The sequence below is a fragment of the Leuciscus leuciscus genome (assembly GCF_965113295.1).
Source record: "Leuciscus leuciscus genome assembly, chromosome: 14".
Classification (NCBI taxonomy): Eukaryota; Metazoa; Chordata; class Actinopteri; order Cypriniformes; family Leuciscidae; genus Leuciscus; species Leuciscus leuciscus.
This window is the reverse complement of record NC_138738.1, coordinates 29,600,785-29,618,507: the sequence shown is the minus strand read 5'-3', so window position 1 is coordinate 29,618,507 and position 17,723 is coordinate 29,600,785. Positions and strand designations below refer to the sequence as shown.

Below are 17,723 nucleotides of genomic sequence, written 5' to 3'. Positions count from 1 at the left end.
ACACCCATTATACAATTACGCCATAAGAGGGTCTTCTCACTCTTTCCACCTTAAACAACACTCCTCTGTGTTTGTGTTCTGTGCACACATGCAAGCTCTGTGACTTATTAAGCACTTGCAGTCTTTCGAGGATCTGTGTCTCTTCTTGTTGCCTCAGAATAGATTATCCAGTGTTCTGTATAAGTTATATAGTAAAATGAAGTAAACTGGAACAAATTATAATGCTGTGAATAAAAAGTAAATCAATCAACCAATTAATGTTTGTAGAGCACATTTAAACACAACCGATGTTGACCAAAGTGCCGTAAAATGAATAAAAGAACCATGAATACATAGGGAACAAGATAGAAATAAAAGCAAAATAAACAAGCAATAGACAATCAACATTATAAGAGAATAAAATCATAAAATATGTATTTACAACAAAAGTCTTACAGTGTACAATGAAGCACAGTGATTTGGGGGATGTTTGCTTTACTTTAGGAACATGACGACTTGTTATTAATAATGGAAGCATGAATTCTGATAATATACCAGACACATTTTAAAGAGAATGTCCTTTTATCAGTACAGGAGCTGTATTTGGGTGATGCAGCAGAACAGTGATCCAAAACACAGAAGCAATTCCACAGATGAATGGCTTAAAAGTAACAAAAAATATTTTTTTGGAGTGGCCTTTATAGGCCTGGAGACAGGAACCAAGATTCTGAAAGAGCAGTTCAAAATCTTCACAATCTATTAGGTAGTTCTGCAAAGAATAATGGACAAAAATTACTTCAGAGACAGCAAAGCACATTTTAAATGACAGGTAGTGTTTAGTTGCTGTAATAGCTGCTGTCCAACTGGTTTAAGGGGACATTTACTTGTTCACAGGGGTGATGTGAGCCACTGTTAATGATTTGCAGATTTTTCACTTGAAAGAAGAAAATAAAACAAAAAATGCTGCATTGTGTCATTATTAAGGCTCCCTTAATGCAATATTGCCTTTTGCATTATCATAGCGAATAACATGCATTCGAGATTTAATATCAAGTACTTTTCATGGCACTGTAATTTTTGCCTGTGGCCTCATGAAACCCTAGTTCTTGGGAAAATCTTGTCCTCCTCTCTTCTCTCCTCAAATAGCCCAAATCTATTTGACCAATTAATCCCATTTGCATTGCAAGAATGAATGCTTGTCTCTGAGGCTTAACTCGTGTCATGGCTCTCACTCAACTTGAAATCAAAATCAAAATCAAATTCAATACTAAATTCTTCAGAATTTGGGATGATTTTTGTTTTATTTTTTTTAAACATGGGAGAAGTGAAAACCTGTTGCCAAGTATGTAAGTGTTTGATGCCAAACATGCTGTCTAGGTCCATGAGTCATGTGTTGTGTACATGTGATTCAAGTGTGAAAGGATATATTCAGATAAATACTAGCTTCAGTAGCCTACCTCTTACTGATAGGCTATGTGCAATGCAGTAGGCCTATAATGATTACATTTTAAGATAATAAATAATGTTAATAATACACAAATAGGTGTTAAAAGACTGTGTCTGATATTACTTCAAGTTCATTCATTTGTAACACTTCAAATGCAGATTGATATTCAAATATAAATCTACATGCAGAGTTTTAAAACAGGAACCCCGGGGAAGGAGGGTGCTTGGAGCTTTATACATTACTGTAATTCTGAAACAATAGAGAATGAATAACATAATGACTGTGTCTGAACATATCATATTGGGTCTGATATTACTAGTTCATTTGTAACTCTTCAAATGCAGATTGAATGTGCAAGTATTATTGCATATTGCGCAGTATAGTCTACTCTACATAGGCCTACACCTACACAAATGGAAGCAAATTTGCGCTGGGAAAGTTAGGTAGGTCTGCATGCACACATGACTGGATAACATCGATTGCAGGGTAAATATCCTACTGCATACTGAAAACCCCTGTCGTGGTCAGCTGTAATGTTTACAGAAAACTATTTACTGTACTCAGACTTGTGCAGCTGCAGCATCGGTTGGATAGAAATGTGTCTCCTCCTGGTGGCTAAATTGTGAACAGCTTTTTATTGTAATTCGCTGCTGGCCACGTCACATTTGTGCGCCACTTATGTCACAGCGGCTGCATGTTGAATCAGCACCGGCGACTGGCGACTGAATTTAACCAGTAATTTATTTAAAATGACGGTGTTTCACGACGAGGTTGAGATAGAAGATTTTGAGTATGATGAAGAAACAGAAACATATTATTTTCCTTGTCCATGTGGTGACAGATTTGCGATAACGAAGGCAAGTTGTTCTAGCAGAATCTACAGTCATTACTTGACTAATCATTTCCAGATTAATATTTTTTCACACTAATATATGTGTGTCCATTTCTGTATTATTTATATGAAGAATTGTATTTGAATCTGTAATCGTTGTTCCTTCCTGTTATGTTAGCGGATAAAGTATTGGCTCATGGATTAAACTTGGAAGCACTAAGTTACTAGACATTAACCAAAAGACCATTAACGATTAACCAAAACTCAAGAGTGTGAGAGTTTAACTAGTGGCAAATATATATAGGAGAACTGAAAAATACATACTGTTTTGTTAAGATGAAACTTCTGTTTTTCAGGAGGATCTTGAGAATGGTGAAGAAGTGGCCACCTGTCCGAGCTGCTCACTAATAGTAAAAGTAATCTATGATAAGGTAAGATGTTTAGTATGTTCTGATATTTGTGTATAGCCAACTTGGCTTGGTCATTGATTTGTTGTTCTGCACTATAAATAATAAATAGATAGTTTGGTGACGTTTTTAAAAGGATAGTTCACCCAAAATGAAATTCATACTCATCCTCATGTCGTTTCAAACCCGAAAGATTTTGGTTAATCTTCGGAACACAATTGAAGATCTTTCAGATTAAATCTGAGAGCTTTATTTCCCTCCCTAGACAGCTATGCAACTACCACTTTGACGCTTCAAAAAGTTCATAAAGAGAACATAAAACTAATCCACATGAGTTGATTGGTTTAGTCCAACATTTTCTGAAAAGTCTCCATCACTTTATATGATGAACAGAATGAATTTCGGCTTTTATTCACGTTTAAAGATTAATCAGCGAACATGAAAAGAAGCTCAACCGAACTTGCTTGACATGTGAACAAACCTCATTGGTTCTTGCAGAAGCTCAAACGTGCTGCGTAACACATGAGAATGAACCTCATTAATTCTCGCATGGCAAGCGTACATGCTTGAGCTTCTGTTTATCATAACTGATGTGTGAGTTGATGAATGTTTTATATGTGAATAAAAGCCTAAATTCAATATGTTCATCATATAAAGCGATCGTGTCTCTTCAGAAAATTTGGAATAAACCGCTCAATTCATATGGATTAGTTTTGTGATCTCTTTATGAACTTTTTGAAGTGTCAAAGTGGTAGTTGAGGAGCTGTCAATGGAGGGACAGAAAGGTCTCAGATTTCATTAAAAAGATCTTCATTTGTGTTCCGAAAATGAACGAAAGTCTTACGGTTTTGGAACAACATGAGGGTGAACTATTTGGGTGAACTATCCCTTTAATGGGACAAGGGCACGATCCAACGATCAATCAATTCCAAATGTAAAAAATCAAGTCCTGTTCTACATTTTTTTTCACAACTTCCATTTCATGCGGACTTTAAAAAAAGGCCTTCATATAGTATCTGTTCAACAACTATTTTGAGTTTCAAACTCCATTAAGCGACCACTTAATGCCATCTGATAACATTTGACCTCAACTGTTTTAAAGTCATCATGAAGGGAAAGTTGCAATTTAGTCTTTTCTTAGGCTGCGTACGAAAGCATAAAAATGCTGCCTTCAAAGGATGTATTCCAAGGTAGGACGGTGTGGGATTACAAATTTAAGAATATGTTTAAGATCTGCTGATCCTACTTCCTTACATAACATCACATAAAAAAAACTAAGATGAACTAGGCCTATACTGTATTGGGCATTCAAGGTGAACATGAGGGCATACATTTACTGATTATATTTAACAGTTTCCTTTGAAGGGGTTTTGTTAGTCTTTAATCTTCCTACTAAGAGATGAACTATGTGTGAATGTTTCATAGTCTTAGTTCTCATGACCATTTGTTGTTTATACCATTTGGGGGGTACCATTATCTCAGTTGGGGGTAATTGCCTCTATTGTCTTTAGATGATTAGATTCAGTAGTCATCCCTAAAGGCTGTGTGTAAGTTCAGCACCTTTAAGGACAGCCCACTGAATTGCCTATAAGATACCATGTAAAGTTCCCTTAGTCAGATTTTGTTGGACGAACCGCAGCCGCGCTCAAATAAAGAAACTCTTCCGTTTGAACGTGATCCCAACGTCTCCTGGTCTGCTTTGAAGAAAGAAAAAACTTTCCAACAACGGCATTAAGACACGTCCGACTCCAAATCCAATGTTAGCTTCACTACCTGTCTCCTGAGATACCATAGATTTTTGAAGTTCACATAAGGCCAGTTCACATAGCACAGACAAACGTCGTCAAACGTTGTTGGGTTTTGTCGGATCAGTGTGTTACCCTGTCGGGGTTTGTGTTCACCCCCGACCGCATATGTTTAATTAGCGTTTGTCGGTGTCTGTTGGGGCAGTGTGAACATGACAGTTATTCTTCATAAAATTCGAAATCCAAGCTAGTTTGTTTGGCGCTTGTTTGTGCAGTGTGAATTGGCCAATAGATGTATCCTTCGCTGCCTTTGATATCCCACAATTAGTGCAGCAGATTAATGGCATATTTCGAGAGAATCGTTCAAATTGGTATAGAAGCATGAAATTTGGCACAGATACTCTCTAAGGGTCACTCTTTGGGAAAAAGGCGTTGGCCATCCAAAAATTCAACATGGCGGCCATTTTTTCAAGATGGCCGCTATTTCAGTCAAATGCTCATTATGTCAATCGTTCAAACAGTGATGTAGGCATAACATTTTGTGAAAATACTCTCTTCAGAATGTTTTTTTTGGAAAACGGTGATTGTCCCTCAAAAATTCAAGATGGCAACCATTTTTCAAGATGGCCGCCATTTTTCTTGAATCCCTAATTTTTTTTTTTTCAAATGGTGATGCTATCATGAAATTTGGTACAAATATTCTTAAAGGAACATTATCATGGAAAAAGATGTGTGCCACTCAAAAATTCAACATGGCGGCCATTTTTTCAAGATGGCCGCTATTTCAGTCAAATGCTCATTATGTCAATCGTTCAAACAGTGATGTAGGCATAACATTTTGTGAAAATACTCTCTTCAGAATGTTTTTTTTGGAAAACGGTGCTTGTCCCTCAAAAATTCAAGATGGCAACCATTTTTCAAGATGGCCGCCATTTTTCAAGATGGCCGCCATTTTTCTTGAATCCTTAATTTTTTTTTTTTCAAATGGTGATGCTATCATGAAATTTGGTACAAATATTCTTAAAGGAACATTATCATGGAAAAAGATGTGTGCCACTCAAAAATTCAAGATGGCGACCATTTTCAAGATGGCCACCATTTCTGTCAGAGCTCAATTTAATGTGTTAAGGAAGGTTTTGGTTAATAGAGTGAACGTCATTACACAACCAGGGCACACTGGTGACTTCACTGCTGTGGAACTCAGCATGGGATTCAGTGTCAGCTGATCTAGTTTTACTTTCACTGTAGTTCTTGACTAGTAGTAATAGTATAGCTAAGTTTAGTGTCCCAAATGCTTTCTAACAGCCCCTCATCAATTAGCTAGTAATAGATGTTTTTAGATAGCAGCACCTGAATTGACAGGTTGTGCCAGCGTGGGAGAGCCGAGCCAAGGGTAAGCGGGGCAATACATGACTTGTTCATGTATGCTTACCTGGAAGGTGTACAGATCACACGGGACTTAAATGGCACTGGATGAATGATCGGGCTAGGTGTAGGTGACCCGTACCTAGTTGTATCCCATACCTGAATGTGTACTATGTCTATGATTGAGGTGGTAAAAGGATAACCCCTCGGCCTTAATCAGACAACAAACCTCCAAAATGGCAAATGAAAATCCCATGTCAGCCAAGAGGCCAACTGATTGGATGAAATGTTCTCTTTGTCAGACAGACACAAAGGAACCCCTCCAATCACCACCTACCCATCATGTTTCTCAACATGATGGCTATAAAATGATTGCCACCAACATTCCACTCTTTCACAAGATGAACAAAATGCCAATGACCCTGGACCTGGAACGATTGGATGAAGGTGGTGGTATAGAAGCTACTTTGAGAAGGAACCAAGCGAAGTATCACTACAATTGTCGACTTCGGTTCAACAACACAAAGTTACTTTGTGCAAAGTTACAAAGTTACAATCCGATGCTCAATGTAGTGAGACAGATGAAGGCCAAACAAAGCATCGCAAAACCATGATGCAGAAAAGTCTAGATGATCAGGTTTTCTTTTTTTGTGATAACATATCTCCTGAATCTGACCTACATCAGGTAATGACACTGCAACTGAATGACAGACTACATGAATGTGCACAAACACTGAATGATGCTAAATTATTGTCTCAACTAAGTAGTGCTGATGCCATTGCACAGGAGCTGAAATACCATCATTTGTGTCTCATTCATCTTTACAACAGAGAGAAACTCCACCTCAGAAGGCTTGAGAAAGAGTCACAGAGTGAAACAATTCAACCAGCCATCTATCTTATGGCTCTTTCTGAACTGGTCACCTATATTGTTGAAACCAGTGTTAATTCTGATAGTCCTTCCGCCTTCCCTCTCGCAGATACAGTGGGGAGAACAAGTATTTGACTATTTGACTTAGGCTTCCAGCACTCTGCTAGTGTGGGAGGGGCAGTGCATGGGCTGCACGTGAACTGCAGCTCTCCAGCAACACAGAGCTGCCTGTGGACGCCTGTCTGTAATTAATGCCGGGAAAAAAAACTATCGGCGAACACAGCAGCCGCGTATCGGCCGATGCCGATACACATCAAACCCGCAAATATCGGCCCGATTTATCGCCCAACCGATATATCGGTCGATCACTAGTTACTAATGGTTTTCTTTGAGACTGTCGTCCCTGCTCTCTTCAGGTCATTGACCAGGTTCTGCCGTGTAGTTTTGGGCTGATCCCTCACCTTCCTCATGATCATTGATGCCCCACGAGGTGAGATTTTGCATTGTGCCCCAGATGGAGGGAGATTGACCGTCATCTTGAACTTCTTCCATTTTCTAATAATTGCGCCAACAGTTGTTGCCTTCTCACCAAGCTGCTTGCCTATTGTCCTGTAGCCCATCCCAGCCTTAAGCAGGTCTATAATTTTATCCCTGATGTACTTACAAAGCTCTCTGGTCTTGGCCATTGTGGAGAGGTTAGAGTCTGTTTGATTGAGTGAGTGTACAGGTATACAGGTAACGAGTTCAAACAGGTGCCGTTAATACAGGTAATGAGTGGAGAACCGGAGGGCTTCTTAAAGAAAAACTAACAGGTCTGTGAAGAATCGGAATTCTTACTGGTTGGTAGGTGATCAAATACTTATGTCATGCAATAAAATGCAAATTAATTATTTAAAAATCATACAGTGTGATTTTCTGGATTTGCGTCTCTCACAGTTGAAGTGTACCTATGATAAAAATGACAGACCTCTACATACTTTGTAAGTAGGAAAACCTTCAAAATCAGCAGTGTATCCAATACTTGTTCTCCCCACTGTATGTGCAAACTGTACCAGCAGCATATCCTTTTTTCTAACAGTGGCCCTTCCTCTCTGTGGACTACACCTTGCCGTGGTGGAGAGGCTTGTGTATGAACTCCATTGAACCTGAGAGCTATGCCGGCGGGGATTTTATATCCCTGGCAAGTTTAACTAAGCTGGACAGGTCAAAGAAGAGGAGGCAGACAAAGCAGACATTATAACTATTTGACAGAAATGGTGGCCATCTTGAAAATGGTGGCCATCCTGAATTTTTGAGTGGCACATACCTTTTTCCAAGAGAGTGTTCCTTGAAGAGTATTTCTGCCTAATTGTATGCTTGCATCACCATTTTAACAATTTAAATAATTAAGGCGAGACACTACGGGTGAATAGGGTAAAAATTATAACTAGCAGATATCACCATGAAACTTTCCCAGTTGATTACCTACATTAAGATGAGAAAAAAATGTATTAAAAGTTTTCTGTAATTTAATGTTTAAATATGCAAATTAGGCAATATCTAATTAAATATGCGTTAATTTGTATATATTTAAAAAAACTAAATCTGAGTATTGGATAAAGCCAGATTAAAAATTATTTTTTCATTGTGTTCACATATTAGATGGGGAAAAAATACAGAGGCATTTATGGATATCTACTTTTGTTATCCTGTAAATCATAATATGCTGTCAATAGCCTTAAAGAAATGATTTTCGCCATGTTTTTTGGAATAAAATGTTATATAAATCAGGCTAGGAATAATATATTTACAGATCCCTCTGTAAATGTCTTCATAATATAACTAGGTACAAGACTGAAAAGATTGGTGTATATAGATGCTACTGAAGTGGAGATTTCAGACTTGGAGTATGAGAGAAAGGTCATTTTGAGAAAACGGGCTTTAAAGATTTATCATCAGCCAATGAGATTGCGCATTCAGCCCTTTTACTTTCACGATTGGTTGCTGATAAAAAGGAAATGACCATATTTGGATCCGACAGCATTGTACAGTGAAGAGAGAGCTTTCCAGCGGTGCCTGTGATGACAGAGAGCAGACAGAGATCGCGGATCGGCGGGAGGATTTACAACGACAACTTTTGTTGAATTTACGCGAAATCTACAGACGCAAACAGACAAAGTGTAGTAAAATAAAGACCTAAATGTGTATTTCTGACTTTTTTTCACCACAGTCTGAAAGAAGACATGTTATTGTAGACAAATATCCAAAAATCTCAAAATTGACCAGTAAAAAAAAAAACAATGTTTTTGCCTGCCATTCGACAGGAACAGTGGCCATCTTTAAAAATGGCGGCCATCTTGGATTTTTTGAGGGACAAGCATCTTTTTCTATTAACATGTCCTTTAGAGAGTATATTTGTATAAAATTGTATGCTTGGATCACTGTTTGAATAATTGATATAATAAGCATTGAATAGCAATGGCGGCCATTTTGAAAAATGGCCGCCATATTTAATTTTTGAGTGGCCAACGCCTTTTTCCAAAATAGTGGCCCTTAGAGAGTATCTGTGCCAAATTTCATGCTTCTATACCAAAGTGAACGATTTTTTTACTAATCTGCTGCACTAAATCCTGTGATTTCCATTCTGTGACAGTTGAGCTAAAAAATAAAGATGGCGTTCAGAATTTGCTGTTTCTAGTCAGTTTGTGTGTAAATGTACATTTTTGACGTACTAAGTCATTGCTTGATAAGGCTGTGAGGAAACAAGTCAGCTGCCTAAGTTTTCAGATGCAGTCTTCGTCTTTTCTCCCCTATTGTGACGTATATCTTAGTAATGCTTTTCAAACAAGAAAAAGTATAGAGCGGGACTTGATTTTGTCCATTGGGAATTAATTGGGTGATTGTGGTTTGCTGTTGCTGTGATCTCGTGTGAGAGTGACAGGTTTCCCGCCCTCATGCCAGTAAAAAAAAAGTTATTTTGATTAAAGATTAAGATTAATATAACAATAATGATGTATGCACGAATAAATAATTTATAATAAATACTGCAATATCCCATAACATTTTTGAATTTAGTGTGATTTTAATGTGATTTTGAATAACATTTCATATAAAAGCTTCTTTTTTTTTTTTTTGTAGGAGCAGTTCATGTGTGAAGAAGTAATTGAAGCACCAAAAACGTCAGAAAACAAACTAGAGCTGGCCCAGAGCTGAGACTTCGACACGACGACTCCACCTGATTCCAAGCTATCCTTGGATAGCTATCCTCACCTGATTCTTTGCTCTGAGAATGGACTTAATACGCAGTCATCTGTCTTTTCACAGTTACTCACTACATATGCAGATCTTTTGTGTGGAAACTGACTGGATCTCATTGACTGATACATTCTGCGCCAAGATTTTGCACATGAAGTACTTTTCAGTTAAAGCTATTTATTTTTTTAAAACCTTTTAAAAATATGCTCTGTTCTCTTTTGAAAATAAAATTCTCAGAAATTGAGAACATATTGTAATACTGAATTAGTACTCATTTCAATTCACATTTATTTGTATAGCGCTTTTTTACAATTCACATCATTTCAAAGCAGCTTTACAGAAGGTGCATCAGAGGTAACTGTCTGAGTTATGTATTTCAGAAATGTACATATACAAAAATCACAGTTAGCAAAAAAAATAAAAAATTAAACAATGTAATTTAATGCAGAAACAATGAGCTCATTGAATTAATAAATACTTGTTTGTTAACAAATGATTATGACATTAAAATATAGCATTGGTGCGTATAGATTCAGAGTTTGTCATCTGAAGTCATTGCAGGACTTGGCGCCGTCTCTTCATAGGTGTTGGGCATCTGAAGTCTTCATAATAGGCTGGATCCAAATTGGAGCTGACATACTCTCTAGTTACCTCAGGATGGGCATCTCAAGATAAAACAGAAACAAATAGAAAATAATTAGCGTAGCTGCTGTTGAAAATGGTGCAAATACTGCTAGTAATTTCCTCTAGTTCATTTGTGTGTTTGGGTACACTAAGAAGGAGCAGGCAGGTTTTTTGTGAATATATCGATAGTATTTGGAAATTGGGAGAATTGTTCTGCGGTGCGGCGCAACATGGCAAATTTCAACAGTACGCAGTATGCACGTTACAATGAATGAATTGATCTTTTCATGGTCAACAGGCTCATGGTCTTTTTCAATTCACTCTTATAATATTTTGCATAATTTTATAGGCCTATGTGTTTTGCCAAGTCTGTCCTTTTAGCATTTTCAGAACTGATAATGAGTATTTTATTCAAATTGTATGACTTAAAAAGCTCAAACTTTTTTTTTTTCACTAGAAAAAAAAGAAAGCCTTGTTAAACCTGACATTTTTATTCAGTCATATAAGACATTTCTCCTATTGGCAAAAAGGGTTCTTTAAAATTGAGTCAAGAACCCTAGCCCACTGAACTTTATTTCTTTGTAAGAGTGTAATGTTAAAATATAAATCTACTATGTCATGCTGAGCTGAATGACCTCTGAAGCAAATTTTACAATGTGTGTTTCTTGGTATTATCTTTGGACACCAGAGGGTGCTATATGTTCAACAACAAAGATCAAATGTACAGAAGAATTCCATTTTTAACTATGGTAAGACATCAATGTTTAGGATTGTTTATTTGTTTGTCATTTAACACTGGGTGGATTAATAGCATAAGACAGGTCAGATGTCAGTCAAAATTAAAATCTATTTAACAACTGTGCAAACCAGCCTGAAGGAATGGACTGATATCAACCAACTGTAAGCAAAACTTACATACATGTATTTCCTAAAAACTTAAAGCTGACATTGCTGTAAAAGGTGGCTCTAAAGAATATGTAAATATTACGCAGCGCATTTAAATTTTAACTGAGTAATTTTTTAAATAATGTTAGATTTTGTTTCTCATCTGCATAGAAATAAATCAAATAAAAAAAACTCCATATATATTTGCATCTATATTTATTATTTTAAAAATGCATTTTTTAAGTTTCACCCACAACTGCTTGGCTCCATAATCAAGTTTGCAGACGACATCACGGTGGTCTGACAGTGTGGTGTGCAAACAACAATCTTACACTTGATACCCAGAAGACCAAGGAGGAAGGAGCTGATTGTAGATTACCGGCGGACTAAGAAAGGCTACGCACACACTCCCATTTACATTGATGGGACTGAAGTGAAACATGTGACTAGCTTCAAATTCCTGGGTGTCTATATCTCTGAGGATTTTTCCTTGACCACCAACACTGCTACTCTGATCAAAAAGGCGCAACAGCGCCTTTACTTCCTTAGGAAGCTAAAGAAAGCTCACCTGTCCCCCCATATCCTGCTGAACTTCTACAGATGCATGATTGAAAGCATCCTAACAAACTGCATCACAATGTGGTATGGCAACTGCACTGTCTCAGACCAGAATGCCCTCCAACGGGTGGTGAAAAATGCCCAAAACATAATTGGTGCTCAACTATACCCTTGATCAAAGATATACCACAAATAATGCCTATGAAGGGTGAGAAGCATTATTAAAGACACCTCTCATTCAAGCCATTGGCTGTTTGTTTACCCTTCTTCCATCTGGGAGACGTTATAGGAGCTTTCGCTGTCGCACCAGCATGACTCAGGAACAGTTTCTAACCTACTGAACTCTAAATTAAAATGATGAACACTACATTCAACCTGAACCTCCTTATAAATTAAAAAAAAGGGAAAAGTCACTGTACATTAACATGCTTCCATACTGCACACTTACAAATGTGACTCTGGATTACAAAACCAGTCTCAAGTAGCACGGGTAAATTTGTGGCAATAGCTTGTATGGGTCAAAATTATAAATTTTTCTTTTATGCCAAAAATCATTAGGATATTAAGTAAAGATCATGTTCCATTAAGATATTTTGTACATTTCCTACCAAAACATTTATTTTTTTGTGAGTGAATGCAGCACAATCACGAATATAAATGGACAACTTGGCGATTTTCTCAATGTTTAGATTTTTCTGCACCCTCAGATTCCAGATTTTCAAATAGTTGTATCTCTGCCAAATATTGTTCAGGTATGTTCTTGCCAGTCCCAAATGCCACCCACAACTCCTCAATGTCCAGCTCTGACACATGTGCAATGGCTAGAGCCACAACATCTGTGTCCACAGTGCGCAGGGATCTTTTTAAATCCTTTTCTTGCAGCATCCACTGCATGGAGAAGCATCCTTGTATCTGCCTCTTCATGTGTGCAAGGGGCAATCTGATCTGATTCTTGTGGGTGAGATGATTGGGTCCGCATGTGTAAACAACTTGTTTGGTAGTCAACATTTTCACAAGGTTCCTGGTCAGAAAGTAAAAGTGTTTTTATCCACTCTCGAAGAACTTCCTCTTTAAAGGGGCAGTGATGCGTTTTGTGCCCTGCATCCTCTCTGCAACCAAGAGTTTGTACTGCTCTTGGTCTTTCCTCTCAGCAACCCGAACAGCATCCACAACAGCTTTGTCTGCTAATTCTCTTGAGTTCAGCTTCAGAAGGTTGTTGCTGTCCTCTGTGAAGGGGTTTCCAATTTCAACCAACTCACATGTCTTTTGAATTTCAGCTGGACACTTTTGGCCTGTTCATGATGTCTGTTTTCAGAGACACCCTTATTGCTGAACTCCATGGCATTCTCAAACTCATCACTTATGCTGGGTATACACTACAAGATATTCGGGGTGATTTTGGACCAATTTCTCCCCTTCCAACAATGCCAGATAAAGTCCCTGTTATCTTGATGGTTCTACAGATTATCTTATCAGATTTTCCTGTGGTGTGAAGTGTGTTAAGAGTGATTGAATCTGCTCGGAAGAACGTTGGAACCATAGATATCCATATAAGGCTAGATGTCTTAAGGCGGAGTCTCGAACGGCATCACCGGCGGCCATCTTGTCACAGGGAAGCTTTCTGGCGAGCTCTGTGGTATCTGAAGTAAGGTGAGTGATCAGCACGAACACAAATCCTCTTATCTCGCTGAAATCTTGACGGATTTACAAACGGTTTGGTTTCTTACAAACGTTATTAACGTGGCTATAATTCTGAACGCTGGAACATGTTGAAATTGCAGATTTTCTTAATTATTCATATGTATGGAGTTTCATAACTACATCTCTGACGTTTATAACAAACCAAACCGTTTGAAAATCGTTAGAAAATTTTGCAAGTTATGGTTATTTAAAAGTACATACACCATTAAAACACAATGTTACGAGTGAGCGAGCTCCCTGTGGCAAGATGGCCGCCGTGTGCGGACGTCGACCTCCATTGGCCAGCAGCACGGACGAGACATCTAGCCTTTATTATATGATATCTATGGTTGGAACCGCCCCGATCTCGAATCGAATCAGAAATCCTGTTGTGTGGGGGGAACCCAGAGGACAAACATGTGCACGCTCTGGAGATTATCACGTGAAACGAAACAATACCCAATCAGAAAGCGAGCTGATGGAAGATTAATCTCCAGCTCATGCTGTAACATGTTCATGTTCACACCCTCTCTACGATTTCATCTGAACACTTTTCTGCACAAAATTTCTGTAGGGAAACACCCAACCGACGCCAAAGAATGAGCGCTGATGAAAGCCGACTGTATTGACTAGATCCAACGGTGCGGAACACACCGGGAAAACTAAGTCGGTTGATGCTCAAAAACTGCCCGCCGTTGCCCACCAGCTGACCGCCGGCTTGGTGTGTCCCTGCATGGCTTAAAAAGCAATCCATACACTATAAGCACCATTTGTTCTTGCCGGTTAACCGCCATGTTTGTTTATTTTAAAGTAACGTTTGATGGAAGAGAATTTGCGAGATTTACTGTGTTCACAGACGGGACTCTGTCTTATGATTTTTTTTATCGTCATGTTTGTGGTCTCTCACATTTTGAAAATATTATAAGATTTAAAAAATATTTTAGTGTGGCCCCAGCTTCAATGACATTCTCAGATACTGCAATTTCATTGTAATCCTTCTCACAACGTCACCGAATTCACCATTAACTACTTGTATATGTATATGGTATCATTGTAATCCTTACCATCAAAACATAGTGGTAGACATAAAAAGTTCCATGTTATCATGTTTGGTTCAGGCAGGGCCGGACTGGGACACAATTTCAGGCCGGGAAATCCCACACCCATCCAGGCCATCCCATGGACCCAAATAAAATGTAGAAACACGGACAACCCTATTTTTTCCTAAATTACATTAATTGGTCTAAATCCTTAGGCTGGGGCCATGTAAAATAATTAAAGGCTTTCTCTTGAACAGTATCCTCACTTCCCTTTTCCTTCTCTTCATTTACCCTAATATCTCTATGTCTCTCACTTCCACCAGTATCATCAGCCTCATACACTAATTAAAGTGGAGTGTTATATATATATGTGTGTGTGTGTGTGTGTATGCATGTATAAAGTGTGCGTATTTTTCTTACCTGTACCTGTCTCTTCTTCACCTGTCACTTGTTCTGGCCTCATGTTACAAACAGAACTGTCCTCCACAGTAAAACAACCACCTTATTGTAATTTGTTTGCCCAGAATCTACATTTATGTTAGTAAAAAATCTAAGTATTATATTTATGACAAAATGTTGTTTTCATCTTAAAATTACTTAAATATCCAACATTTAGCAACACTATTTCATACAATATGTAAAAAAAAAAAAGAATCTTATTTTGCTCTCACTCTAATAATCATCTCACTCCCTGGCTGAATGTGTGATCATTGCACCACAGCTATAGTGCTAGGTTGACTGTCTCCACCTTCATTTGATTAAAACAATGAAAAAAAAAAAAAAAAAACGGAAAAAAGTTTTAAACCTCACAAATGGCCAGACATAATTTTCTAAATTGTCTAATAAAATGTTATTGCATTATTTTTTGTTGATGTCTGCACTGTCACTCCTGTCTCCCTGCTCCCAGTACCACATAAATGTTAATATGTGTCTGCTAAATTACTAATGTAACTTTACACTAAATAATATTAATCTCCTTGAGCATACAGTATTTTGAGTGACTAATAGGGGCGCTACCGCTAACATTTGCTAGCATTTCAATACTAAGTTAACGAAGAAAAAAGTACAGTATTTACAGGTGAAACTGACCTGCACTTGAAGCAACAGGTCATTCATTTTGCAACATTTTGCTGCTTGTTCTCTGAGTGCTTTCTTTTTCGTTGTCCTTTCCCTCTCTGCTCCACCTGGCTGTTTTCTCTCCATCATCGGGTGATGCTCGCATTTTCTGTTTAACCGTTTGGCTGATGCTTAAAGTGGAATCGTAGCATTGCCAGTCAAGACTAACAGATTCATGATTTTATTTTATAATACTAATTTTATTGAATGACGAATTCGAAAATGATCACTGGACACTGGTAAAGGTAGTAGTATATATAAAAAATATATAATAATAGATTTTAAAAAAACCAACTGCCTGGCTGGCAGCAGGCCAAATTAGTCGGCAGGCCACCGGGAATTCTCCCGGTGCTCCCGATGGCCAGTCCGGGCCTGGGTTCAGGAGATATAATATAAAATACATAATTCAGTTGTGGCGGAAAGCAAAATGGCCGCCAACGGCCATTGCGGCCATTTTGCTTTCCGCCACAACTGAATTATGTATTTTATATTATATCTCCTGAACCAAACATGATAACATGGAACATTTTATCTCTACCACAAGGAGTTTTTGCAATGGCTCCATTTCTGAAAATGTTCAGGGCCGCAAACTGTACATGTGTACCAAACTTCATGCTTTTATGAAAAAGTGAACATAATTTTAGTCCACATATCACCTGGACTATATGACTGAGCCAACCCTGGAACACTGCCATGAATGAATCATTTTAGTGTTTCCATTTGGTATATTCACAAATCTTCGGCTTTCATTGATTTCCTGTCATCTAAATTTTCTTTTTTGGCTTGTCAGCAGCCAGCTTTGGTGTGTGTGTGTGTGTGTGTGTGTGTGTGTGTGTGTGTGTGTGTGTGTGTGTGTGAGCGTGTGCATGTGTGAGATAGAGAGACAGACAGCAGTTTTCTGTCCTTCAGATGATATTGAAAGGCCCATCTCTCTGATGACTGTGGCATCCCTCATGAGCCAGCTGCAGGAACACTGCACTCAGTCAATAGCATTTCAAATCACTCTCTCACTGAGCTGATCAGAGATTGAATATGGGCTGCCAGCCACACACACACACACACACACCCCTCAGAGAGAATATGTGCATAAAAAGAGTAAAAGTCAAAGATGATCAGTGTTCACACAAATGCCAACAACATGACATAAAAGCACATGGTTATGGAGAAGCAAACTAGCCTAGAAATCTAGACGCACCCTAGCGGCAGCAAAATTATTTTGCAGCCAGGGTGGGTCTAGCAACTCTCAATAGACCTTTTTGCTGAAAAAACCTAAATTGGGTCAGGCCAATCACGTCGTGTATAGAGTAGGCGGGGGCGGGCTTAACATATGACGACAGAGTTGCGACGGTTCCTGCCACTTGAAAACAAAGAATGGCTGCAACTCTGGAGGACTTGGAGTTAAGTTTTTCTTTGAGAAAAGAACAAAGAACGGAAGATTCTTAAAAAAAGGAAGATGTGTTCGTAGTTTTGTCGGCCAGATTTAAAAGTTGAATCTATCAACTAACGTTAGCTCCGCTGTTGGGAAAACGCTCTGGTTGGTTGAAGCGCTGTCCTATTGTGTGCAGAGGGAATTTGAAAGACAGCCGTTTATCCCACCCATCAGATTGACCGTGTCTATGGTGAGTTGCCAGACTAAACATCTTGATGTACGTCTGGCTTGCCAGGCTAGAAGCAAACACTATTTCCATTAATCATGTTGCCTCTTTCACACAAACATTTTTTGTGATATTTCTGTTCCCTCCAGAAGCTTGCGTTCAGCAATGCACCTTGTGGTGCCATCCCAAAGAAGCACAAAATCACCTTTATGGAACTTTACCTTGACTGTTCCATGCTGGTGGAATGACCTGTCTAACTCAACCCGAGCAGTCTTTAGTCATTCGCAAGAAACGAAAGTGTTTTCGTCAAAACTTGACTCATTAATACTAACATGTACTATTCAA

General features: G+C 38.3%; 1 protein-coding gene across 1 annotated transcript; it reads left to right on the top strand.

The window, feature by feature from the left end:
- Positions 1-2,102: 2,102 nt before the first annotated feature.
- On the top strand, positions 2,103-10,144 carry dph3 (diphthamide biosynthesis 3). The gene is made up of 3 exons (XM_082137068.1): positions 2,103-2,283; positions 2,615-2,689; positions 9,764-10,144. Exons 1-3 carry the CDS (start codon positions 2,176-2,178, stop codon positions 9,836-9,838), a joined length of 258 nt encoding a protein of 85 aa, XP_081993194.1. The 5' UTR covers positions 2,103-2,175; the 3' UTR covers positions 9,839-10,144.
- Positions 10,145-17,723: the final 7,579 nt, after the last annotated feature.

What these genes read in the sequence shown, in the direction of transcription:
- dph3 (XM_082137068.1), top strand. Translation starts at nt 2,176, where the DNA reads ATGACGGTGTTTCACGACGAGGTTGAGATAGAAGATTTTGAGTATGAT. An exon ending in ACAGATTTGCGATAACGAAG is followed by an intron (nt 2,284 to 2,614) that starts GCAAGTTGTTCT and finishes TCTGTTTTTCAG; the next exon opens with GAGGATCTTGAGAATGGTGA. An exon ending in TAAAAGTAATCTATGATAAG is followed by an intron (nt 2,690 to 9,763) that starts GTAAGATGTTTA and finishes TTTTTTTTGTAG; the next exon opens with GAGCAGTTCATGTGTGAAGA.